The sequence below is a fragment of the Dicentrarchus labrax genome, unplaced genomic scaffold (assembly GCF_905237075.1).
Source record: "Dicentrarchus labrax unplaced genomic scaffold, dlabrax2021, whole genome shotgun sequence".
NCBI lineage: Eukaryota > Metazoa > Chordata > Actinopteri > Moronidae > Dicentrarchus > Dicentrarchus labrax.
The window spans coordinates 18,500,333-18,525,205 of record NW_026136720.1 but is presented as its reverse complement, the minus strand read 5'-3'; the positions used below and the strand labels follow the sequence as shown (position 1 = coordinate 18,525,205).

Here is a 24,873-nt window from a genome sequence, read left to right as displayed (position 1 = left end):
TCTTCATTTGCTTCTTCGATGCTTCCGCCATTTCTCCTCAAAACGTATCTAAATGCTGATCCTTCATTTGCAAATCAGGCAATCGGGGGTGGGGTTCAAGCCCTTTATAGTAAATTGTGGGAATGGTCAGAAGGCTTGTGCAGGTGCGCACCATTTCAGGATGATTGAGATGTTTGTACATGAGATTTTATAAATCTGACGAAAATGGCCCCAGTCCAAACCCTGAAGAACGTATTCTCTTGTAACATTTAAACCTAAATCATGCTGTTTGAAAATACTAACAATACAGCAGCCAAACAGGGTTATGTTATGTCAATAATAGATCTACAATAACGTATAGCGCAGTTTGTCTGTGTCGTCTGCATAGATTCACTGGTGAGGATGCTGATTTTTTGCGTGGGTCATGCAGCTTTAGCCTCAGTCTTTTAGCATAATATCATGTATGTTCATAGGGGTAGCAACAGTAACTAATGCTCTTCTCTGTGTTCACCACTGATGTTATACACACACACACACACACACACACACACACATACCCAGTCTGACTATTATGTAAATTGGAAATGTGAGGAAAATAGGAAATAGGTTATTAAATTTGTGCCGATAAAATTAGCTGGTAAAAGACAAAATAACCTTTTAAATTATTTGATCAAATAATAAAGGTAGAGGTAGGAGGTAAAGGACAAAATAAAATGCTTATTTCTATTCCTAACCATCTTCTTTTACACTCAGTTGGAATTATATAACTAATATTTATTTATTCATGTATTTAGTTATATTTTAGACTTCCCTGACAACCTTTTTCTAACTTTGTCAGTTTCAGGCCTCCATAAGGCTTAATGAAATACAGGACTTTTATTTTTTTTTCCAAAGAGCACTTGACACAGAGGGATTTAAACACACTGGAAAAGATAAAACTTTATTTCTCCCTGTCGTGACAATACAAAGTCAACAAGTGCAATAACAATCCAACTGAAAACGGTACTGTACATCCTATCTAGTAGTAAATACATAGACAGAACGCGGTGCACATTATCATCACCACCACACCCAAAAAGTGAGGTATCAACCACTACAAAGCTTCTGTGTACAGGTGGGTATTCAACTGTAAGGCAACTGTTACCATGACAACCTGGAGAGACTGAAACAGATGTGCGCTCTCTTCTTCCCATCAATTTTTTGTTTAAATTTTAATTTTTTTTTTGGGAAGAGGGTTGAGCTGATACGATTTACAGTACCACATCACATCAGGCCAGAGTCAAGACTGTTTAACAAAACAGAAAACATCACAAAACCGAGTTGTAACATTTTAAGAAATAGGGGAAAGATTCCTTTCATGTATCTTGAAGGAAACCATTTTTGATCCAGCTACTGCTTGTCAGAGGCAAAATTAAGCTTTTTCCCCCTGTGTGTGACTGTTACTTCATTGGTGATAAGAACAGACCTCCTTTGCCTTATTACAGGTCAGGACACAGCTTAGAGCCCCGGAAAGAAACATGTTCTTGAACATATCAGATTTTTCCTACTTATCCTGCAGTGGGGACTAATTAAATCTCCTTTGTGCTGCTGCACCTGTAAAAAAAAAAAACATCTCCTTCCCTTTGCTGCTGCTGTTCACAGAGCAGAGTTAGGAGGCAGCTACAGAGAGAGAGAGAGAGAGAGAGAGAGAGAGAGAGAGAGAGAGAGAGAGAGAGAGAGAGAGAGAGAGCGCAAGAGAGTGCAATTTAGGACCGCTGCTGGTCTCTAGGCCAATTATTTCACTTGGACACATCCAACTCTTCTGCCCCCGAGAGGGATGGCATGAGCCTGCTGGGGCGCGCACACAATTAAACTTTAGCCATTGAAATTGGAATTAACTTGCTCTAACAACTCAGCAAATGTGAATATTATTGCCGATATCTGAGGATGATGCCGAGAGGCTACACTTACAGCACTTGACCAGAGTTCTGCTCAGAGGGTCCACTTGAACATTATGAAATAGATATGATAAACAAGACAACAAGTCTCATGGCTAGCTCGTCTATGTCTGCACATTTTTGTGTCGAGTCAGATGCGATCTTAGCTTTCAGCAAGGACATTGCAATGTGTGCACGGACCAGAGATTCTGTACACAGGCAGCCTTGGAAGCTGCCAGATTACCAGTTGCAGATGGACGACAGGGACAGATACTTCTCTGTACCCACCGTCTGTCCACCTGGTCTTCACACGTTGTTGCTCATATACAGTCTGGCACCAACAGCTGCTTTGTTCTCAGACAGAAAGGACAGCATTTTATGGATTACAAAGAATGTATCTGAATAGTGAGTTCAGATTTGAGTATGAAGTAATAACTTTTCCTTAAAATGTGATGATTGTAGAGCTGAAACAATCGGTTCATTTATCAAATAGACCATGACAGATTATTATTCTATTTTTTTTTTTTTTTTCATTTTTCAAGCAAAAATGACAAACACTTCCCTAGTTTCAGCTTCTGAAATGCTTATCAAAATGTATATCTGGGGATTTGGGACTGTTGGTTGGACAAAACAAGTAATTTGAAGACATCAACGAATTGTGGAAGGGGGCATTTTGTGCTGCTTTCATAGACACTTCATAGAAAAAACTATTTATTGATTGAGAAAATAATTGGCAAATTATCAACAATGAATTTAATCTTTATTTGCAGCCCTAGGTAATTGTAATTTGATTCATGATGAATTGTTTTAGTAGTTTCACAGCTTCCAAATGTAAGAATTTGATGCTATTCTTTATGATAATAATAATAATAATGCTCTGTTTGTTAAATAAAATAAGCAATTAAATACCTGACCTCAGGCTGTCGGAAATTATAATGGACAGTTATGACTATTTCCTGACATTATATAGACCGAGCGGTTCATTGAGTAGTTGAGAAAATAATTGGTGGATTCATTGATAATGAAAGCACTCATTAGTTGCCACTCTAAAGTTAAAGCCTCTCTTTGAAAAGTGATAATTATTTTCACTTTTCTCCTTACAAAGTTGATACAAAATGGTTGGAGATCTTTTCTGATACGAGTTCATTAACCAGAAACATTCCAGCTCAATTTCATCGACTTCACCTTCTTAATAAATGTAAACCGAGCTGAAATCTCTGAATCTGAGATACACCTCAGAGATTACCCAGTTCTCATTTGGCTGGCCCCTTTTGACTTTTACATACCATGTCATCCTTTTGTTTAAGCTACTGTACATTATTGCTGACAGTGAAGGGGGTTTTAATGGGTTTAATACATTTTCTATTATGGCTAATCGCTTACAATTGTCTGTTACCAATGTGGGATGTGGAGTGCTCCTTATAAAGGAACCAAATGGATATTCATTTGCATCATATTGCTAATGGAGCTGTTCTTTAGGCATCTCCGGTAATGAGGAAGGGCAAACAAGTCATTGGATGAGGTTACCCAGGCAACTGTCTTACACTAACTTTATAAGTAATGGTCTCAAATGGGCTTGTAGGCTCACAGCCATGGGTTAAGGTTATGTTTAACTTAGCATAAATCTCTTTTGATGTTGTGAATCCCTGATCCTCATTAATGTTTTGGGTGATTAACTGATTGAGAGTCAAGATCCCTTCATTCACGACCACTAAAACCAAAGAGAAATCTTGATGCCCTAATGTAAAACCTTTCGATCTACAGCAGTTTTAACTGTATGGCAGCGTGTCCTTGTCAGACACTTTACAATATAGAGAAATCACTTATTTTGCGGAAAGGAGACCTAAAACATTTCATACAAGAAATTGTTTTTTAACATGGCTGCAGAGACATTTTGTATCTGGTTTTAGTAGGTAACAAAAACATTCTACTCTAAGCGAGATGCTCAGCATCAACCTAAGCTGTTACGTGTTCCGAATGTTAACCACTCATATATTTCTCTGACTAGTTCACATAAATAAATCACCAAATAGATAACCCACAACTGTGTCTAACTGCTACTGAACACAAACTGACACAGCAGTGTAATTAACATTTTATATCTAGAAAGATGAGCTTTTTTTAAAAACAGGCAAGCCTCCTTGCTTGCGAGTACAGTTTATCCAGTTCAGCTCGGATGGGACACTCCAGGCCTTGGCAGCCATTTCAAGGGATCACTGAACACCTGTGAGCAGCTGAATGTGTCTGTCGCTCCTCTGCTGTGGCAGCAGCAGTAAGGTCCTCTGTGTTTTGTGGCAGCCTTTGTTCAGCTTGGTTTCTAAATGCCATTTCAGCCTGCTTCTATCTGTCAGTCCATGGGTGTTTTGTGCTCATTACAAAGGGGCAGTAGTCACTTCTAACTACTACAGTATGGCTAGCCCACCACTGGTATTTGTGTCTGTGGTCCAGAGAGGGGCATCTGTGGGGCATCTCCTCTGTACCGCATAAGGAAACAAGGTGTTGCTACTCTGCAGTTTGTCCACTCGCAGCATCATTCTGTCAAGAGAGAAATACAGAAATTAAACATTAATGTACATTCTTATCACAAGGAATACTCTGTTGTTTTTATGAAGCCTTTAACCACATCCTGTGGCTATTTCTCAGTGAATGGAGTTGTTTTTAAAGTATTTTTTCGGGAAGGTAGACAGGAAATGGAGAAGAGAGAGTGGAAAGGACTCAGCCTTAGTACATTGGGCGCACAATCTACCAGGTGAGCTCCTGGGGCGCCCCCTCACAGAGGATGAAGTTGCCCAGTTGTCATGGCTTTAAATGTGAACATGTAATCTTGGTATGGTATTTTTGTCTCACAATAACGAGTGGTTGAACTGTCTCTGAACTGATTCTGTTTCTGGTTTGGTTTCAAGTTTTCATTACACCAGTTAAGTGGACAACACCAGCTGTCTGTGAACTAGAGGTCCTCTTGAGTTTAAAATGTTAGATCTGTGAAGCAGCTGCGGCTTCAAAACAGCAGTGATATAATAATAATAATGTCCTCAAAATGAATGTCGGAAGTCATATTTTTACCTTACCTTTCATAATAAAACATTTTGTAGTCAGCTTTGCAATAGATACACAGAAGATAATTTTCTAACCATTTTAATATCAAGGAATCAAATTGCAGAAAGTATCTGTGATTTAAAGCCATACATGTTACATAGGCCACTGATTTCCTAAAATATTTTCTCTACCCGACATACCACGTAATCAGAGCTGAGTAGGCTTGGATCCATTCACCCAAACCAGAACCCCATTCCAGTAAAACAAGACTCCACCTAACCCGATTAAACTGAACTGAATTTGGACCTGGTCCGAGCCGGGTTTGGGTTCCTCAAACTTAAGTGGACCCCTGAAAACTTCTACTGCGAACAGCAGAGCCCAGTCTCACTGCCAAGTCATTTGAGAGATCAAGGAGGCAATTCACATCCGACCTCAGTGACCCTCTTTGAATACAACCATCTCTTATCGTGACACGTGACAGTTCTTGTAATAACACTAAACCATCCATTATGGCTAGCATACTCCATCCACCGATGGAGGCCACAAGATGTGGTTGAAAGATTCTGAAAACAAGTGGACATTTTAGGATCACATACATACATAAATATACAAAGACCTCATACAAATGAACCAAACAGAATGAAAACAATTAAGAAATGGAGGGTGCGTCATTGCCTCACCCAAACATTTTAAAGCCCAAGAGTGCACTTCTGCATCGTAAAATTGTTGCCACATGAGTTGTTTGGGAATAAAATCTCCTGGATCTTATTGAACAACTCGGACATGGCTTTTAGCGGCATGGCTGAAATTGTCTCACATCACGATGTGTGTGCTTAATGGTCCACATTGATCGTTATATAACAACATTGGCTCGAAAACACAAAGACTAATAAAACGGGGCAGCTTTGCTTTTCAAAAAGCAATCAGATTTAAAGGAATATTTTACAAGTCTGTAATTCTTGTAAAGACTTTCAGCCCACCCCTCCTCCATGAATCACATCCACCGCACCCATTTCTGCTGCCCAAGATAATGTAACTACATTTTAATGGGTAAATAAAAGTTTCCACCTCCTCGCCTTATTGATTTACCTTGCATTCTTGCATGGACACAGGAATATTTGTTATCAGCATGGTGACATGAAATTGATGCTTAAGCTAATTAACCCAGGATGTTTTTTTAGGACTTGAAGGTTATTCTAATGCACTCCAGAGAAAAATGACTAAAATGCAAATAAATAAATAAAATCAAACGCAGCCCAAAAATAAAAATGCTGCTACCCCACTTACTCCTGGCAATGCCAAAAGTCATTCTACGACTTGCAAAGAGGTAAGCCTATTCTCCTGCTCTTTCCCTTTAGCCTGCAGCAGAACTCTGTTCCTGGCTGCCTTTGTAGCATCTATGATGTTAATTAACTCACACCACATGGAGAGTGTTGCTTTAATTGGACAAGGTCTTGGCATACCGCTCTGTGTGTGGACAGACAGGCCAGGAATAATTTCATAATGTACAATTCTATTATTACCACAGAAAGTCAACCAGTGAGTTCAAAGATGGATGTGAATATGCAGGAGACATAGCCAGGCTTTGATCATACTCTGACAGACAAAAGAAAAAAAAAGATGTGAAATGGCGTTTCAGCTCCCTGAGCGGAGCCGAGTGTCACTTCCCTGGCAGACAGACCGACAGGTGTTCAAGTGTTAGTGATGGTATACCTGTGACCAAAGTGTTATAAAAGACAGACTGGGAGAGCGACTCCATTTACTAGACTGGTTGATAATGCTGAGTCACCGAGGTCTGGCTGTAAGAGGCAGTGTTACGGTCGCCGGTGAGTCAGGTATGTATTGAATGTTATGACAGACGCCACCTCACATGGACTGCTCTATCCCTGGCTGAGCTCAGCATGCCCAGTAAGCTACCAACCTTTTAATGATGGGGGTGGTTACTGGCATGCTGCTGTAACTTGATGCCAAGTGATTTATGAATCACCAAGAGACTCTTTGACATGCTCTGGTTGATGTACATTGGTGCCATTTGATGTTGCCCAACATCTAATTTCTCCCAACAAACATGGGCAAAGGAGCAGCTTATTTTTTATCTCGACTGCACAGCTATTTTCGCATGGTAAGTCTTGATCAGCACCGACTAAAGACAAACTAAATTTATGTAAAATATGCAGTAAAGCCAGACTGAAATGACGGCAGCAGATTAGATATTTCTCGCAGTTCTGAGAGGATAGAGTTTCAGAGTGGGCACCTTACAAAAGGAATGTAAAATAAGAGATGGTACTCTGAGTGCCAACTCTTACATTTTCCTTCTGGGGTCAAGATATCCATCCTGATGCCGCTGCTGCCGCTGCTCCTCAGTGCACTAATTGCTAGAAGTGGACTATTGGGCAAAAAAGGTTTGCACAAACTGGGATCCTGGCCAAACTTGTCCTATCAGCACTTTAATGTTGCTGAGAACTTTATGGCAATAGAGCAGAAGCTTAGAGGAACAGCTTTTTTTCTTGTAGCAACGTAGCGGTTTAGCGCAGCAGTTCCCAGTGATGCTTGTCTTACGTAACCCCACAGCCCTGTCGGATGAACTCAAGTTACCCTTCATTGACAGTACCCTGGTGGTCATAATGTTATGCAGCCCCATACCAACAAACTGTGGTGCACTGTGTCTTCTGACACCTATCTATCAGAACCAGCATTCACTTTTTCAGCAGTTTGAGCTACAGTAGCTCGTCTGTTGGACCAGACCACACGGGCCAGCCTTCGCTCCCCACGTGCATCAATGGGCCTTGGCCATCCATTTACCTGTCTCTGGTTCACCACTTTCCCTTCCTTGTTCCACTTTTGATAGGTACTGACAAGAGCTGCAGCTTTGGAGATGCTCTGACCCAGTCGTCTGGGCCATCACAATTTGGCCCTTTAAAAGTCGCTCAAATCCTCATGCTGCCCATATTTCCTTCTTCTAACACATCAACTTGAGGACAAAATGTTCACTTTCTGCCTAATATATCCCACCCACTGACAGGTGGCATGATGACCAGATAATCAGTGTTATTCACTTCACCTTTCAGTGCAATGATGTTATGGCTGATCGGTGTAAAGGAATATACCTACTTTCTTGTTAAGAGTTAGATAAGAAGAAAGGTAAATGTAGTTGGAAATAGTGGCCGCATAGCTTGGCTTGAAGACCGGAAACAAGTAGCCTGGGTCTAAAGGTACCAAAATCTGCCTGCCAACCCCTTTATGGCTCACTAGTTGACATGTTATTTGTAAAAAAGTGGTAACAACAATGTTACAGGGTAGAGGTATACATGCTGCTTTAAAATTAGCTGAGCTACTCCACAATCTTTGAACTGCAGAAGTACCTCCAGGGGTACAAGTACCACTGATTGGGAATCACTGGTTTTAGAGGTCTATGCTCTTTATTCTCTGCCAGCATACCTGATTTATGGTCCTGTGTATATTCATCAAACTAGCAACACTGACTGAAGGTATTAGGTTTAGCCAGTAGCCATTCCATGTGCCATTATAAAAAAAGACCTTCAGATGGTGCAAATGACTGGGTTGTTGCTGCCATTTAATGCCACATTACTCCCAGAGCAAACTCCCATCTGCTGTCAATTTTCTGCTCATAAAGAAACAATGCATTCATCTTATCAAGTTTATCAAGACAAACCATAATATCTGGCTTGACATACTCAATGTTTTTCTCTCACCTGGATAGCACATCATTCAGTGAAGAATGACACCAATTTAGTTTATTTTATTTGTTCAAACTGGTCTGAATAAATTAATGGAGATTTTAATAAAGGGTATCCACAGAGAGAAAGTAATAACAGTTTCCCAGGCCGCCCACACTGAACCCCCAGCAGTTCTGCAGCAGTACACCAGCCTGCTTGCATAGCGATTTGGTAAACAGTATTCCCACACACTGAACGTCAAGCAGCCCTTTTTCTGGAGAACTAGATCTGTGCATGTGGGGAAATGATTTGATACTTGCTGTCAGGATTTCTCCACTGCACTGGTAACCATTTGTGCTAGATTCCTGAGTTTGTGTGCGACTTGGGTTGTTTTTAGATGCTGCTGTGCCAGTTGTGGGACTTGACCCCATCTCTGTTTGTTTACATTTGGCCAACAGATGTTCAACTAAGTGGACCAAGTTTTCTGAGCCATTTACCCTTCCTCCTCTCTGGGGATAAAGATCTGTACCCCCGCAAATAAACCATAGGCCATCTGATGACGCACTGTGTGGGCAACATCATCTGTGGTATATGTACAGTATCAGCCATTGTGGTTATTTAACACATTTAACAAAAAGTGTAAGCGTTATCTGGATTGTGAGAAGTGCTCCACTGTGTGAAACTGCAAACAGGCTATTCTAATCTTGCCCCAGAAACAGCTTGTGACTGAATTTAGCTCCCAGCATCAGTCACTTTTTCTTTTTTTCCCCTTTATTTTTACTGATGTGAGTGATTATCTATGAATATTCTTAGCTTTGTAAATGCTGTCCTGTTTATTAAAAAGAGACTTTTTATAGAAAAAGATGTACAAGATTATTTCACACCGCTATGCATCCTGAAGCAGTTCCCATCAGTCATCATCAGCATGAATTACAGTGAACTTAGCATGCTCTGGTTTTCTAAGCCCACTTTATCAATGAGCATTTTGCTGCAGTTTCAAACACCTTTTTATAGGCATCCTCTGGCTTAAAGCTGAAGAGCTGCCAGTACAGGTCAACCTCATAAGTCTAAGATTGATGAGTCCTCTCATACTGAACTGACTTCATGTCTAATGAGGAGGCTCCATGGATATGTCCAGTCTTGGTTAACCATGTTTCCACCAGCGGAGTAGCCCCAGGATCCCTTCGCAGCATCCCAGCTCCTCTTATCTATGGCTTGCACAGTCCACACTGCTTCTAAAAGCCATTTGTCAAACCTCTGCCCACATTAAATTATCATGACCCAAGAGAGATGTCTACCTCTAGGAAGAGACTCTGAGCCCCAGTCAGACAGATAGGGTGTACAGTGTCTGAAACGGAGAACTGAATGAAAAATTGACTGCGCAAAAATACAAGTTTGTTCAGACTGCGCTGTATGATTGTGAGACAATATTACGAAAAGTCTGACCAATGTCTGCCCAAAGACAAAAAGTTCCCTGCGGCTGCTGTGTATTGTAGTTCACTCCTGGCATCGTAAATCATCTTGTATGTTTTAACATACAGTTACACGCAGCCCAACACACCTTGAGACTCCCCTGACTGCTCTCAAAGGTAATAAAAAGATAAAGTGAAAGGACAGCAGAGGGTGTTTTGCTAGAGAAACTCCATAAAAGGTTCTTAATGTGACTCAGAGTCGAATCATTCAGGTTAAATATGAGTTAGGGGCCCCAGGTGGGCAGTGAAGGCTTCCCATAATTCTGTTCTTTTCTATTCATTAATAATGACAGCTCCCTAATGAGCAGGTCAGACTTTAAACAAAGGAAATTTCTCTTTAAAAAAAGAGGCTGATGTTGAGACAGAGTGCAGCTATTTTCAGATGAAAGACGAATACAAATCAGATGCTTTGCAGAAAAGTATCCATTAGTCGGCAGAAGAATTCTTAAAATATTGATACAGTCTGTATACTTTAGTCAGACGGAAACCACATCCTGAAATTAGTGAATTCTTTACTAATGAGTTGCTATGATTTTCTGAGGAACAGAGTGAGCGATATCATTGATAGGCAGTCATTGTGTGTGTGTATCTTTGTGTACGCGCTGCACTCTTAATAAGGAATTCAGGTAAACGGGGAGCCTGATGTTTGAGCTTCCTCCCTGTTGGCTTGGGAAAAGTATGCTAGAAATGCTCCAATTTGTCCTGCTAGATACACTGTTTCCCTGCCATGTTGCTCTGTACGTAAGAAAACACAGAGTACAAAGAAAAACAGCCAGACAAGCAAATGAGACACACAGAGAAACTGTGTTAAAAAAGAAATGAAGAGGCTCTGAAATGAATCCTTGAATTTCTTTCTAAGCATCTGTTACACTCATTACTTTTCCAAAGAACAACAGCAACAACAAGAGTCTCTGTACTGTAATATTCTTATCAGAGCAGAACAAATCATATTTTTTAATAGTCAGCACAGGGTTATGTAATATATCCGACTCTATGGGTGTCAGTTTGGAGTCTTCAGTTTTTCTACATTTCTCTAAAAGAAATTTAAGAGCTATCAACAAATGTTCGTGCATTTCTTTTGTAACTACTGATTTTCCCCATATAAGTACTGAACATCCGATGGGTTTTATGTTGATGGATTTCTCACATCCAGAGTTTTCAATCAGCCATCACTGTTAGCTGTAAATTGAGTTGGATTAGGCAACATACGTAAGAGTGCTGATGAGGTTGGCATTAACAGCCGATCTGACGCAAACATTGGCTTCTTTGCTAAATTAAGTCCATCAAAGAAGAGTTGGGCAACGAGTTTTAATTTCAATAGACTTGTATTGAATCTCACACCGGTCTGCACCTCGTGTGAGAAATTGCTTTGCTAAATTGATCACCACTGGGGCAAAGACATTTTTGTTTCTGCTCTGAAACTTCTTTAACTTAATATCTACTTAATATTAGACCTCATATGTACTTTATTTACTTCTATCTAGTCTATTTGTCCACATTATAAATCTACTTTTCCTTCAGTCTACTCTGTACATATGGCAACTATTGTATGTCTGTCTGTCCTGGAAGAAGGATCCCTCTGCTGTTCTTCGTCTGAAGTTTCTTCTTTATTTGGTTGTGAGATTTCCAAACAAAAGGGACCATAATCACTTAACATATTATAACAATCACTTACATCATCGCCTTGTCTAATGAACTGGTCTGAATTCTTTCCAGATACCTGTCTCCCACGAAGACACCAGCTGTGGTTACCCAGGAGATTTGTGATGCAATTCTTGGTTCACTATTTGCTGACTTTTGCAGCTTTACCGTAGACATGCGTGCCAAACTCCAGATTGTGCACCGGCAGTCTTCATGTGACAGTGACTCACCATGCAGTGGATGTGTTGTAGGGCAGGAGCGTGGGGCTGTGGCTCTCTCCTCTGAGGCTATGTCTGGGCTGGTAGTGGCTGGGAACCATGGGCTGGGCTTGAGCCTGGGAATCGCTCTCCTCTGGCATGGACCTGTGCCACTGACTCCGAGCCTTCTTCAGCCAGCGTCCTCCCAGACCCCATTTCTCCAGGTAGACCCTGCACAGCTCGTAGTTTATGGCTGAGTAGTAGAGAAAGTCCAGCGCAAGCAGCACCATGACGAAGAAGCCGTAGATCCACACGCCGACCAGGGCTGTATAATTACTGCGGGAGAGACAGGCTGGGAGTATTAGCACAGTGTGATCTGGGAGAGATGATGATAAACAATCCTCACATGCTCAGAGCTACCATCCAGATACCCTTAAGATGCTGGGCTCTTAAATCCCAATAGCTACGATCGAGCTGCCAGGTGTGAATGTTTGCTGTTCATGTGGCAAGACCAAGACGTTTATCTAATCCTCCCTTGATAAAAACTAGTAAAATATATATAAACCTCCATCTGTTCTATCTGCTGCTTTTTTAATAGCGCTTCTTAAATTGGACAAAGAATTTCATTAGCACAAGACACTTTTTAATCCATCTCATATTGGCTCCTCCGTAGTGCCTCTGAAAATCTGTGCTCCTAGTTTTCACCTCTCATAAATTTTCTGCATGTATTACATGATCTAGCTGGATTTATATGGGGAACATTTTAACTTTCTTTTAGTCCACCCGCATCCATAAATTACTGCTCTATGATAATGGGCAGAAATAGCTTCCTGAGAATTTTGAGAAGCAGCATTGCCAGAACAGGGATACGAATATCTGGGTGTGATGTCTCTGTTTCTGTGGCCCTCGGGACATTTAGTTGGGAAATATCACACAAATTGAAAGTGATTTAGTCCTATTAGGATGCTTCGATTAGACAGAATGGAAAGACACTGAGAGACAGGGCTGATACTGGATATTACTTCAAAATAGAGATTTATTCGGAGCAAAACCCATCTTTTATGCCATTTCGGCACATTTTGCCATTTGTTTGACAGCATAGATTGAAGCCCGTCTAAAAAAAGTGATGTCCAAGTGCTTCTAGCTCAGTTAATAAAGGGAATCCACTTCTGTCTGAAAATGATGTGGCCTTGGGGATATTTAGCTGAATAAATGACTTTAAAACGAACATCAGAGCACTGAGGCAGACAAATGCCACGACCGCACTCAAATCTAAATGTATCCTTAACTGCCTTTACCTTTCCTCTGCGTCAGAGACATTTAGACATTCAATGCAGTACTGGTGTTAAGCAAACTAGAATATGTGCACAGTCCTTGGAGGAATCAATCATGACCATGCAGCTAAAACAAATGTTGTTTAATATTTAACACAGCCTCCTTACAGAAGGAAAGTAAATGCAATTGATTATCTGTCAAAGGTGTGTAGCTTTTCTTGTTGCTTTTTTAAAATTTTATTCTCAGATGACTCTTCCACTCTGAATCTATTTTGATTCTGCGGCATTTCAGCTACTCAGAAACCCCTCAGAGGACAAACGCCTTTAGTTTTACCTTGAACTGCAGTAAATCTCCTACTATAATACCATTTTCACTGTGCAGAGTGAGTAGAAAGCAGAATTATGGCCAGTTTAACTTGCTTGGCCAGTGGTAAATATCAAGCTGGCAGTCCCATCGCCCAGTGAGCCAGGATGAAAGAGTGGCCCAACAGGCCATCTGACAATAAAATGAAATATCATGACCTGCTGCAGGGCAGTGTGAACCATCTAAGACAGATGCATGCTGGGAGGGCATTAGTACAGAGAGCTGTGGTTTTGTCACCCAAACCTCCCACTGAGAGCTCCCACAGAACAAGAGGCTCATTTTCTGTGTCCTTCACTGGTAATCTGCTTATCCTGATATGAAAGGAGTGTGTATTCAGGTGAATGCATCTGTCTCTGTGAAAATATACTGTCATGGCATGTGTAGCGCGGTTTACTATGAATAATACACCAAAGTACTATACAACTTGCATGGAAATATGTATTATGATAAGATGCCATAGTGATACTTGATAGAATAGCCTGCACTTAACACCTGCCTTTGTGAATGCTCATGTGGAGGCGTCCCACTCACAACACAACAACTGCTTCAGCATCTGCTCTCCTCTGTGGTGGTTTTGAATGCCTCTGTAGGTGTGGATCAATGTCAGTGAACCCTCTGAGCAAGAGGCAAACGGTGTCAATGAGTGCGTACTGTCGAGGGAGCGAAATGTTTGTGAGCAAGCAGACTATCGCCAGCAGTTTTAATCTGATCTGAGGAAATGTCATCTCTGAAACTGTTTCGTTCCACCATAGCCGTTCCCCCAAAAACTCAAGATTCCTAATTACCTGCACCGAGCCGAGGAGGTTATGTTTTGGTCCCGTTTGTTTTTGTTTTGCAGAATATGTGAAAAACTAGATTTCAGCGGAATTTGGTGGAAAGTTATGTCACGGCCCAAACAAGAACTGATTACATTTGGATGTGGGTAGCGCCACAGTGTGACATTTTATTGTCTAACAAATAATTTGCAATAATAATTAGTTGCAGCCCTACATTGCTAATTTCAAGGGCCCATGGTAGGCCTGTGGATTACATGGATTTATAGTTGTTCTCAAAAATCAGTATGACGGACTGAGATGTGCATTTTGATCCAGAGACAGGACATTTGAAAACATTTTTTGTTATTATAGGTATTCACTCTCTAAGGCCTTCTAGGTCATAATGAAATGATGTGCTACGGCTTTTTAAAAAAAAGTCAAGTTTGAACCAATTCAAACTAACATGTAATGGCCTGGCAGAGAGAATATGGTGTCATACAACTGTATTGAGACTGTGGCTCCAGATCTGTCAGTAACATGAAAACCTCTTAATGGTGATTTACCAAGCTTCTGGCAAGGGCAGAGACACAGTGTAATAGGGTTATACACCTTTACTCACTTGTGTGCATAACCGTCTGAGGTGGTGGTGAGGTTGACCTGCATGACCATCTGGAACTCCGTCTCGTTGCAGCAGTATTTGAAGGCGGTGTTGTTGTGGTGGCAGCAGAACATGTAGGTCTTGTTGTCTGAGAGCCGCGGGCAGTGAAAGCCGAAGTGGTAACGCCCCTTGTGGTCAGCATAGGGTTCGCACACTCGGTAATGAGCGGAAAGGGCTGCAGTTTTGGGAAAGACAAGTTGAGATGTCACTCAAGACCTCTGAGGCAGAGTTTTTGTCTCCCTACTCTGAAAAATGAAAAGGCCCTTTTAAGAATTATTGATAGAAAACAGCTCTCAAGGAAACACCTTTCAACCTGCAGCAGCTAAACTACACAGCAAAGTACTGAATGGCTTTTTGTTTTCTTTGGAAGCCTCAGAAAAGACACGACTGGAGAGAGTTCATGTAATAATAATGGTCTAGGACAAGGAACAGAAAACAAACACAGTGTACTAGCAAAAATAATCAGATAGGAGACATCACATTAAACATCCAGGCCCTGATGGCTAAAGCTCTGTCACCTTTATTCTTGAAGGAACACAACAACCCAAAAATCATACATAAATTAGACTATATCTAATTCATTAGGTCAATACATAAGTGTCAGTGTGCCAAATATAATCCTCAGACCGTTTGCAGAATTCCTTTCAGAATTATATTAGAAACCCCTACATGGTGTTTTTGGTCGATGTCAGAATAAAGAGTTGCACTGAGGAGATAACAGCATGGAGTAATTATTTCTCCACAGTGCTACATGAACTGAACTCAAAGGAAAGGAGAAGGGCAGAACGCTTCTCTGCGTTTGTCTGAAGCTGTGCATGCACGTCCCTGCAGCGTTAGAAGACGATAAATATGTGCATCGTTGCTGTCACAAAGGGGAAAACATGATTGTTTTTGTCATAGAATCTGGCTTCCAATAAACTTTTGCTTGAAAATGAAAGCAGGAGTGCACTTCAGCAGCAGCTGAGACGCCATCTGATAATAATAAATTACCAATGTGTCAGAGAAATGAACCAGATATAGTGAGTGATTACAGGGCTGATGATAGTTAATGCACATAATGGACCAGGACATAATATGCACTTGTTCAACACCTTCATAACTAATCAGTATCATCTTTTTAGCATCCTTTTACTTTATATTGCTAATAATAAGACTAAAAATAAATGTTCCAGTTTGCCTGGAGTCAGATCCTGTAAATTGCATTACGTATATAAAAACTGTAGAGAAAGTGTATTTACTTAAAAGTGGACAAAATATCTGTTCCTACACACTGTTCCAAACAGGCTGGAAAACACATACAGACACACTTGTAAAACCCTGCACTGCTGTTGCTGCCTGTGTTCCTGTGCTTTATATGTTCAACCAGTAAAGCCTCATTGAAATTATACATCTTTTTCATGAGTTTTTGAACCCAAGGTTGAACCCAAATGTAGACAAGAAGAACATAAAGGCACTATGAGGGAAGGATAATGATAACAGGTGACACTGAAAACAGGCGGAAAAAGCAGGAAGTGAAGTTACACAAGACACATGAGGAAGGAGTCTTTAAACATAAAACAGGAATTAACTAAATTAAAACCAAAAACCATGACGAGCACAAAATATTCCTTATATAAAAATTAGAAAGAAATGTGATTATTAAGATTTCATCCAAGAAACAAGCTAAATAGCACCATAAAACAACCTAAGAATTGCCTAAAACCTCTATCTAAAACACAATCTAAAACAAGAACTTAATTAGACTAACACCGCAAGACCTCCTAAAATACTCATGAATATTGACTGCCAGAAAATATATGTAGGACATTGAAAAATAAACTGCTCTCTCTGATGGACAGACTGTGTAATGGTGAAACTGTTTCTAAATTACCCAAAATATATCTTTGGCATTTCTTTTCTGCAATTTCTTGTTACTGATTTGCAGATACGCTGATACGATTTCCGATGCCAAAATCTAAAATCGGACTATAATATCAGCCACGCTGATAAAGCAGTCTGGCTCTTTTTATGTGAGTCATTTGCTGATTCTGCAATAAATGAATCTCTTTGATTTCTTTCTTTTTTTTGATTCTCAGTCTAAGCATACATTAAGTTGTGCCACTTCTTGCGAAGTGCACTCGGATTCATCTCGTTGCGACTGATTTGTCTTTGTCTTGTGTGTTTCCTTTCATCAGTGGAGCATAAAAATCTGTCTGTGTTGTCAGTGAAAGTGTTGTTGCTGTGATTTAGTTCAAGGTCCACTCATGCTGCGGATGGGGATAGAAATCTTTCAGTAATCTCAGGCTGGGACAGATCAGCACTTGAAAGGTGAGAGCTCTTTCAGGTTATAATGAGCCTGGTGTGGTCAGCCATCTTCCCCTTGACAGCCCTAATTTTAGCAGAAAAGGGGGTAAAATGAATCAGTACTGGAGGACACAGTGGGATTAGATGTCAAGGGTGGTTTTTCTGGTGCAAGAAAACTCTTCCTTTGACCTTTTCAGTGACTGCTTAATTTGTTGAATCAGTAGAATGGTTTTGTGTTATTTATATCCCATAAATCCTTGCACTTAAAGTAGGGGTCAGCAGTTGTAGGTACATGAACTGGCAATAAGTAAACGGACACAACTCAACATCGGAAGTGGACCATAAAGTCCTCTAACGATGCAAGACTTAAAGGTTTTGGAAAGAGAAGAGTTTGGGGGAAGTCTCTGGCTTCTCAAATGAACAACAGCTGGATCTGGAAACCATACAGTTGTAAACACACCCACCTGCTTAATTTCATTAACACCTCTTGAAATTTGGGATACAGTTAACAGCTTGGCTCTTGCATTACAGTATGTTTACAACCTGCGGTCTGAAAACTGCCATGGCTCTCTCCTACTCCCCCAACAACAAGTAACATCTGAACATCAGTCAGTGCTCACACACATTTATTTATTTGTGGCTACAATCACGCCCCCAGTTTGCTGTCTTTATTCTGGAGCACAGAAAATGTTGTCTTTGTTGTGATTCTGTTCCATTGACTTCAGTGACTCACTAGTGGCTCATTCATTTGGAGTTTACATACACTGTAAACTGCATTTCCAGTTCCCTTACCTCAAGAGGTTTGGATAGTTCTATTTTTTAAAGTGTAAACATTTGCTATTTTCTCAGTTTTATATAAGTGCAAACTAAGTATTTTGGAGATTTGAACTGTTGGTAAACAATTTGAGTTCTGGGAAATTTGAATGGTAAGTTTTCACTACTTTTGAACATTTAGAAAGAATGACAATTGCAAGATTAATGAATTAGATTAGATTAGATTAGATTTGCTAGATTAACTGACATTATATAGTTGTCTGCTGCGTCCCTACTATCAATATCACCTGGCAGTGAAATGCCAATTAACCTTCTCAACCTCTTTTAAGAATAAGTAAAAAAAAAAAAAAAAAATAGATAAGAATATAATTAATTTTTGTTTTTAGCTGTACAATCACATTATTGTACTATCAATTGATTGTGTTTTATAACCTGTAGTGTCCATTGCAATGACAGTTCTTTCCATTATTTCAGAGAAAAAGAGTAATACTGCCCAAAACAAATTTGTGTAATATCTTGAAAGTGATATTTTATTCCAGGTGTTACGCCCTGTCTGTGGCGGGCGTTGAATGCATTTTTCTGTATGTATTCAAGTTAAAAAGTTAACATCACACACTCACTTTGCTGATTATTATGTGTTTACTGCTACATGCTCCTGATAGCTGTTGTGCTGATTTCTCTCTCTCCACCACTCCATCCTCCTCTTGCCCCAATTTGTCATTTTGTAACTGGCTAGGTTCTTGTCTTTGTAGGGTTGTAATGTGCTCTGTTGTTAAGAGAGCGCTTAAAGGTTTAGATCTTTCCCTGCCTGCGAGTACACTTTTTTTTGGCAATAGTCCTTTAATTTCAAGTGTCATTGACTTAATGTCTGCCCATGGGTTGTTTCCTGTATTTAGTTCATAGCACTGGTGGCTCTCTCAGTAAAGGAGTGAGACCCAAGTTTTGTAGCATCCAAAGTTTATAGGAACTGCTCATAGCTTGCCTAATATGAGCACACCTTGAAACTCAGTTATGAGTGTGTGGTGGCTCCTGTTATTAAAAAAAAAAAACTTTTGAGGGCCAGACATGCAGACATACTGATAAGCACACAGTAAACTTTACAGACCTGCAGTGGACAGCAGGAGGAAGATGACCGTCAGGACGTTAAAGGACTGCCGGCTGGTGATAGTCATCTTCTCGTCCTCATGTGGGAAGAAGGGAGGGAGCAGGAGGGAGGGAAGGAGGGGGGGCTGCTCTGCTTTAGCTGGAAATGGGCATCCTCTGGTTGTTGACAGCTCCTCTCACATGGCTGCTGCTGCTGGGAGTCAAGACTCCTGATGGGAACAAGACAAGCAGAGAAAGAAATGATTATTTGATTTGGTTTTCTGGAAGTTCCACCCATACTGTGTGGACAGCTTGTTTGGCAGCAAGGGCCCATGATGACATGTGAAATTGGTCCTTAGGTTTACATAATAAGACGGCTTGGACATTACTATTAATTAAAATTGGCACTCTGGCAAGACTGGGGCACGGATTTGTTCCATTCTTGCACAAAATCCTGATAGTAATAACAGATTTGTTGCAGGAATGTGTGCACTTGATAGTGTAATTTAAAAATTCTGGAACACATCTTGTCCGTGTATTACAGAACTAGACTTAACAATTACTTGATTAAACGAGAAAATAATCAGAAGATGAATTGACAATAATCATAGCAGATAATAGAGTAGGGCTTTAATTTTATGGGTCCATAATTTTTTGATAATGTAATTTGGCATTAATTATATGGAAAATAGAGACAACTGCTAATCCACAGCAGGATGTCTGACCATGCAAAAATGTGAAATTCGACTTGAAGCACAATAACATTTTCAATGATAAATAAATTATTAAATAATATTTACTTTTATTTTTTACTTTTATTTGCTATTTAAATTAAACCTTTCTTCAGTACTGATATACATAGTTATGCAACAGACTATTCTGTGTTTACTGTCTGTTTCTATATTTGAAGTTATGTGTCCCCTTGTAGTGTTTTGACTAGACACTTGGTTGCAGTTATTTCCAGGAAATGTTTGTCTATTTTTTTATCACAAAATTATGGACCCATAAAATAAAGTGTTATGGTCAGTTGCAGCATCTGACGATTAGATTAAAACCCCCTCGCTTCACCCTCACCTTTCAAGCGCGTAGGAGTAACTACGGTGGCGCACAAACCCAAAAGGTCCTATCTAGAATCAGTATTTGGTTTGTCCATTGTAGGCTACTGTAGAAACATAGCAGTTCGTGGAATAGGGCCCGCTCTTTCTGTAGATCGCCAATAGCTGATTTTTTTTTTTTGATGATTCTTGTCATTTTATTTTGCACATTTAATGGTCTGCATCCGATGAATGAGAGCCGCTCAGTGACAGACGTTCAGTGGCGCAGTACACACGCTGAGCCAAAGAACAAATGAGAGGAAAAACAGCTGTAGAGTGTGTATTTTCACATCTTAACTGCGGTGAAGTTTTTTGACTGGTTTTAAGACAGGGAATACAGTAACAAGGTGATTCGCAGAGGCTCTAAACAAGACTGGGGACACAGCAGGGGCAGCCTGGGACAACTGCCAAACCCTATCACAAACCTGACCTTTAATTATGCACTAATTTTGACTGTAACTTTGACTAATTTCCCCTGTAAGAATACATTAAAGACAGAACTTAAATCAGATAATAAAGATATTTCTATGATTAATGTTTTTCATTGCAGTTTGTGAAATGTATCAGTTTGTTGGGAACTAAGATCTAATCACTTCATTCAATTATATAACTGTCCTTGTTAGCAAATAAAAATGCTACAAGTGCACTAAAAGTATGATGTTCTCAGAGAAAGTTGTGCTTTTACCAAATATTTAATGAATTAGAGAGAACTTGCTCCTTCAGCACAGTCAGTGTGCAGCGTTTTGATTGCAGAACTGCTGAAGAGCAGTTTGCTTGTAAATGATGCATCGTGGGAGTACATGAATTCAGTGGTGTATCACTGTACAGTTACTATTCAAAGCTGCATCATAGCCATCCGTCCACTGATGCTAAATGGGATTAATGGGATGGTGGCACATTCTGCTTAGCCATGCTTGTTTTTTGTTCTTTGGCAAATTGATTCCTTTAATAGTATCAGAGGAAATTAGTTGAATGTGATGTTTATGGAAATTTATTACAAACTCTGTCGTATTTGTTGGTGGTTTTACAAAGTTAATGTGGGAGTTGCAGTTGAATGTGACCCTGCTACATTTAGCAGCCTAGCATGGGCTGCAAACATAGATAATAATGTCTAATTTTAAGGGTGGATAAATTGGAAGCTACAAGTCCTGTACCAAGTAGGATGTTAAAAGGGCCTGAAAAATGTATTTACTTCTCAAAACCATAAAATCTACACCTCCCAGATTTATGATATATATTCTTTTTCAACTAAAGTACCAGAATCTGCCTTTGAAATGACCCCCAGACCACAGAGGGCTTCAGCTGCAAGTTTGTGCAAAGAAATTCAACATCCTCTCTGTAGAAGCTGCATGGAAAGTATTACAAAACCCAAGTCCTGAATTATTGAGAAGCCGACAACAGCTGACAGCAGGATAGAAACCACATATAAGGAGCAACAACAGGGGCGTATGGATGACCATCGATGTTCTTTTTCGTGTGATGAAAAAGAAGGCAATGATGGATTACATCAAGTTTAATGTTTCATCACCACTGTCTTTTTTTGTCTTTTTTTCTTGAGCTGTTTTGATGTTATGGAGCTGAGAAATATCTTAAAGGGGGATAGAAACATTTGGTTTAGCTCACCAGGTCATAAATGTCAAGTTGTACCTGTTTACTTTTAAAAAGTCATACTTTTATAGAGCAGCTACCTTTTTTTGAAGTTGAGGTGATGACGTGCTCGTCATAGTGAGGAGGACATGATAAAGGGATCGGCAACAAGCTTGAGTATCGTACAGGTTGCACACAGCTAGCCACATTGTGTGTTCAATAGCAGCTGTGAGGCATGGGACATCGACTGCTGTTCAGTCAGGTTTCGGTTGCACTCTAATCTTTAAAAGTAGAGCTGCAATTAACAATTAGTTTATTAATTGCTTTGATTCAAGAAAAATGAATCTGCAACTATTTTGATCATCCTCCTCTTGCCCCAATTTGTCATATCATATCATTATAGTAAATTGAATATTTTTCCGGTTTGGACTGTTGGTCAAACAAAATAAAAATGAATGACTTCACCTTTGTATTTGTATATTATGATGGGCATTTTTCACTTTCTGTGATGTTTTATAAAACAATGAAGCAAGAAAATAAGTAATGAAAAACATATCAGTTGCAGCTCCATTTGAAAGTGTGCTGCCTTTATTGCTGCCAATAAAAAGTTGTTCAGTGGGGTTTGAGTGGAATGTGAGGAATGTGTAGAAAGAAGCACTTGACATTTTTCACAGCTTTCACACCTGCCTAATCCATGCAGAAAGCAGGCATGGATGACGGCTTTCGCTTTCATTTTCTAATTTCATTTCATTTATTTAAGACCTCTGAATTAGAGGTCCTCACAGGGCTAAAATGTAAGACCCTAACCAAAACACACTCAAGAGAAACCTACCCAAACCAAATCAGTGCCTCTAAGACATTGCAGGCATTTTGGGGATTGTTGAAGCCTAAGCTGCTTGAATCCGTGGCACCTTTTCTGAAAAGCTTCAAGCCATTTTTTGCAATGTATGTATTACTTTTTTTTGTATAATTCATTACTAGAAGGCAACTTGTTCTAATGAGAATAAATTATCTTGTAGTTTGGTGACGTATGGCTCAAAGTCTCCGGTGGGGGACTGCTGTGATTGATGAAACTTGTGGGAAAGTTGCGCAAATTAGACAAAACTGTCATCAGGGATTGTTTGAATTTGATTAATCGCACCACTGCAACTTCCTGGAGGGACTGCCCAATGTGTATATTTTAAAAAATAAATATTTTTCAAAAAGACACCCGATCTGAGAGTGGCACACGGACCGATCCTAATAGGCCCAAGAATGAATACTGTAGACCTTAGGATGCTGCAATAAATGCTATTTTTCCCAGCAGTTTACAGATCACAGTGTTCTGCCTCACATACAATTGCGTATTACACATACTGACACGCAGACCAGAGACCTCCTGCAGTACAGTGGGATTTTACCTGAAACTGAACCTAATTTTGACCCTGTTCCTTAGAACCGAGAGGACCTATGAAGCCCTGTACTCTCTTGTCATACATTATTTACTTTGGGAAGACCGAGCCTCTAGCTGCTTATAAATATGGTACGTAGCCCTGTGAATGTGAATGTGAAGTCAAGCATTACTGAGAAAATATGCACCTGTTTAATTGAACCTCATGGATAAACAAATGTGGGAAATTAAAGTTTTGTAAACACCTTGGAGAGTCACGTTCCCTCTAAGTATGCTGTTTTACCGGCTCCAGTTCCCACACTGTACTTGTTGCCACGTTTCTTATGCAATCAAAACAGCACGAACTGATGGTTGCACATGACTAATCCATTATACAAAGCATTACTATGGACCGCATGGACAGAATATGTATGTGGAGCACAGCAGGCTGTTTCTGTTAGAGTATTTTAAAGCATTTCAGATCAGACAAGCTGTTCCCTCTTCAGAAATCCAGGCAGCTGAGGTCCCAGGAGGCTTGTTAAAGTGGCATTTTATAGGGTTTTTTCCCCGATTTTTTTACTCCTGGTGAGAGAATCAGCATATATCCAGATGACAACATGTGCTGCATGATGAGGGATTCCCATTCGCTACAATCCCCTCCTATTTACTGCTTTGGTCTTATTTCTTTTTTTTTTTTTTTACAAGGGTTTTATATACATTATTTCTTCTTCTCCCTCTTTTTCTTTTTTTACATGGAGTCACATCATTGTCACATTACTCCCTGTGCTGTACAGGCAATAAAAGGGCAAGGTTCACTTCATCACAGTGCTGAGCTTGTTTGCAAAGAAGAAGTGAATCTGAAGGGTTTGTGTAATGAGCCTGATGGTAGTGAAGCAGAACATGTACTGTAAATACACAGGCGTGCATGCAGACAGGCACACACACAGCATAGTACACTGTGCATTGCTCCCTGGGACTGAAAATAGAACATACCGCCCAGCTGAACAGGCATGCAACACAGATGGAGGGTCTAGCTAAGTGCTGTTTATGTCTCAGATCAAACTAAAATATACATAAAGATCATGACAACCCAGTGTTAGCACTCTCAGAGTAAATGTAAAGACCATTATGAGAGTAAATGTCTAAAACCTTCAGATACCTGAGGTAACCTAAAAGCACGCAGAGCTCATTTATTTGTCTACATGTTAGTCAGTGTTGTTGCCTGAGAGAAGAAGGAAATATTAAGTGACCAATTACTGCAGCAACCACTGTGAATCTAACAGCACACTTTTCATCACAACACAGCGGGAGACCCAAATCTGTCAGAGGTTTGATGAGGGAAAGTAAGTGCAGTGGAATATTCTGGGTTATTTGGAGATTACACACACTGATATGTTGGTCCTATCTCATGAACATTCTAGTCTTAGTTTTGTTCAGATGTGTCTTCAAAGTCTTTGACACGTTATTATGCTTTCTAAAAATTATTATTTATTTATTTTGGACTGCTATGTCTTTTATCTGCTTTCAAGTTTGTAAAAGCGTGCACTCGACATTACAGTTCTCTCTCTCTCTCTCTACAGCTTAACTTTATTTGTAGGCCCGTAAATTTGAGTATAACCTTTATTCTTTTATGGTTGATAGTACTTGGATATTTGTGCAACCTCTGTGCCTCGTTATTAGGTTTGTGTTTTCCTCGGAACGCACAAATACACTC

The 24,873-nt window shown here is 40.0% G+C and overlaps 1 protein-coding gene across 2 annotated transcripts in view; it reads right to left on the bottom strand.

Annotated features, from left to right (window-relative positions):
• Positions 1-892: 892 nt before the first annotated feature.
• Positions 893-24,873, bottom strand: part of shisal1b (shisa like 1b) — a 39,090-nt gene continuing 15,109 nt past the window's right edge. The window contains exons 2-5 of one of the 2 annotated variants that reach the window (XM_051382304.1): positions 19,132-19,339; positions 14,931-15,144; positions 11,952-12,254; positions 893-4,430 (exon numbers count right to left, since the gene is read on the bottom strand). In XM_051382304.1, coding sequence (XP_051238264.1) covers position 4,430; positions 11,952-12,254; positions 14,931-15,144; positions 19,132-19,198 — 585 coding nt within the window. In that variant the 5' untranslated portion in view covers positions 19,199-19,339 and the 3' untranslated portion in view covers positions 893-4,429. Of the gene's footprint in view, positions 4,431-11,947; positions 12,255-14,930; positions 15,145-19,131; positions 19,340-24,873 lie in introns of those variants that run through there. The other variant, XM_051382303.1, reaches the window with a different exon arrangement.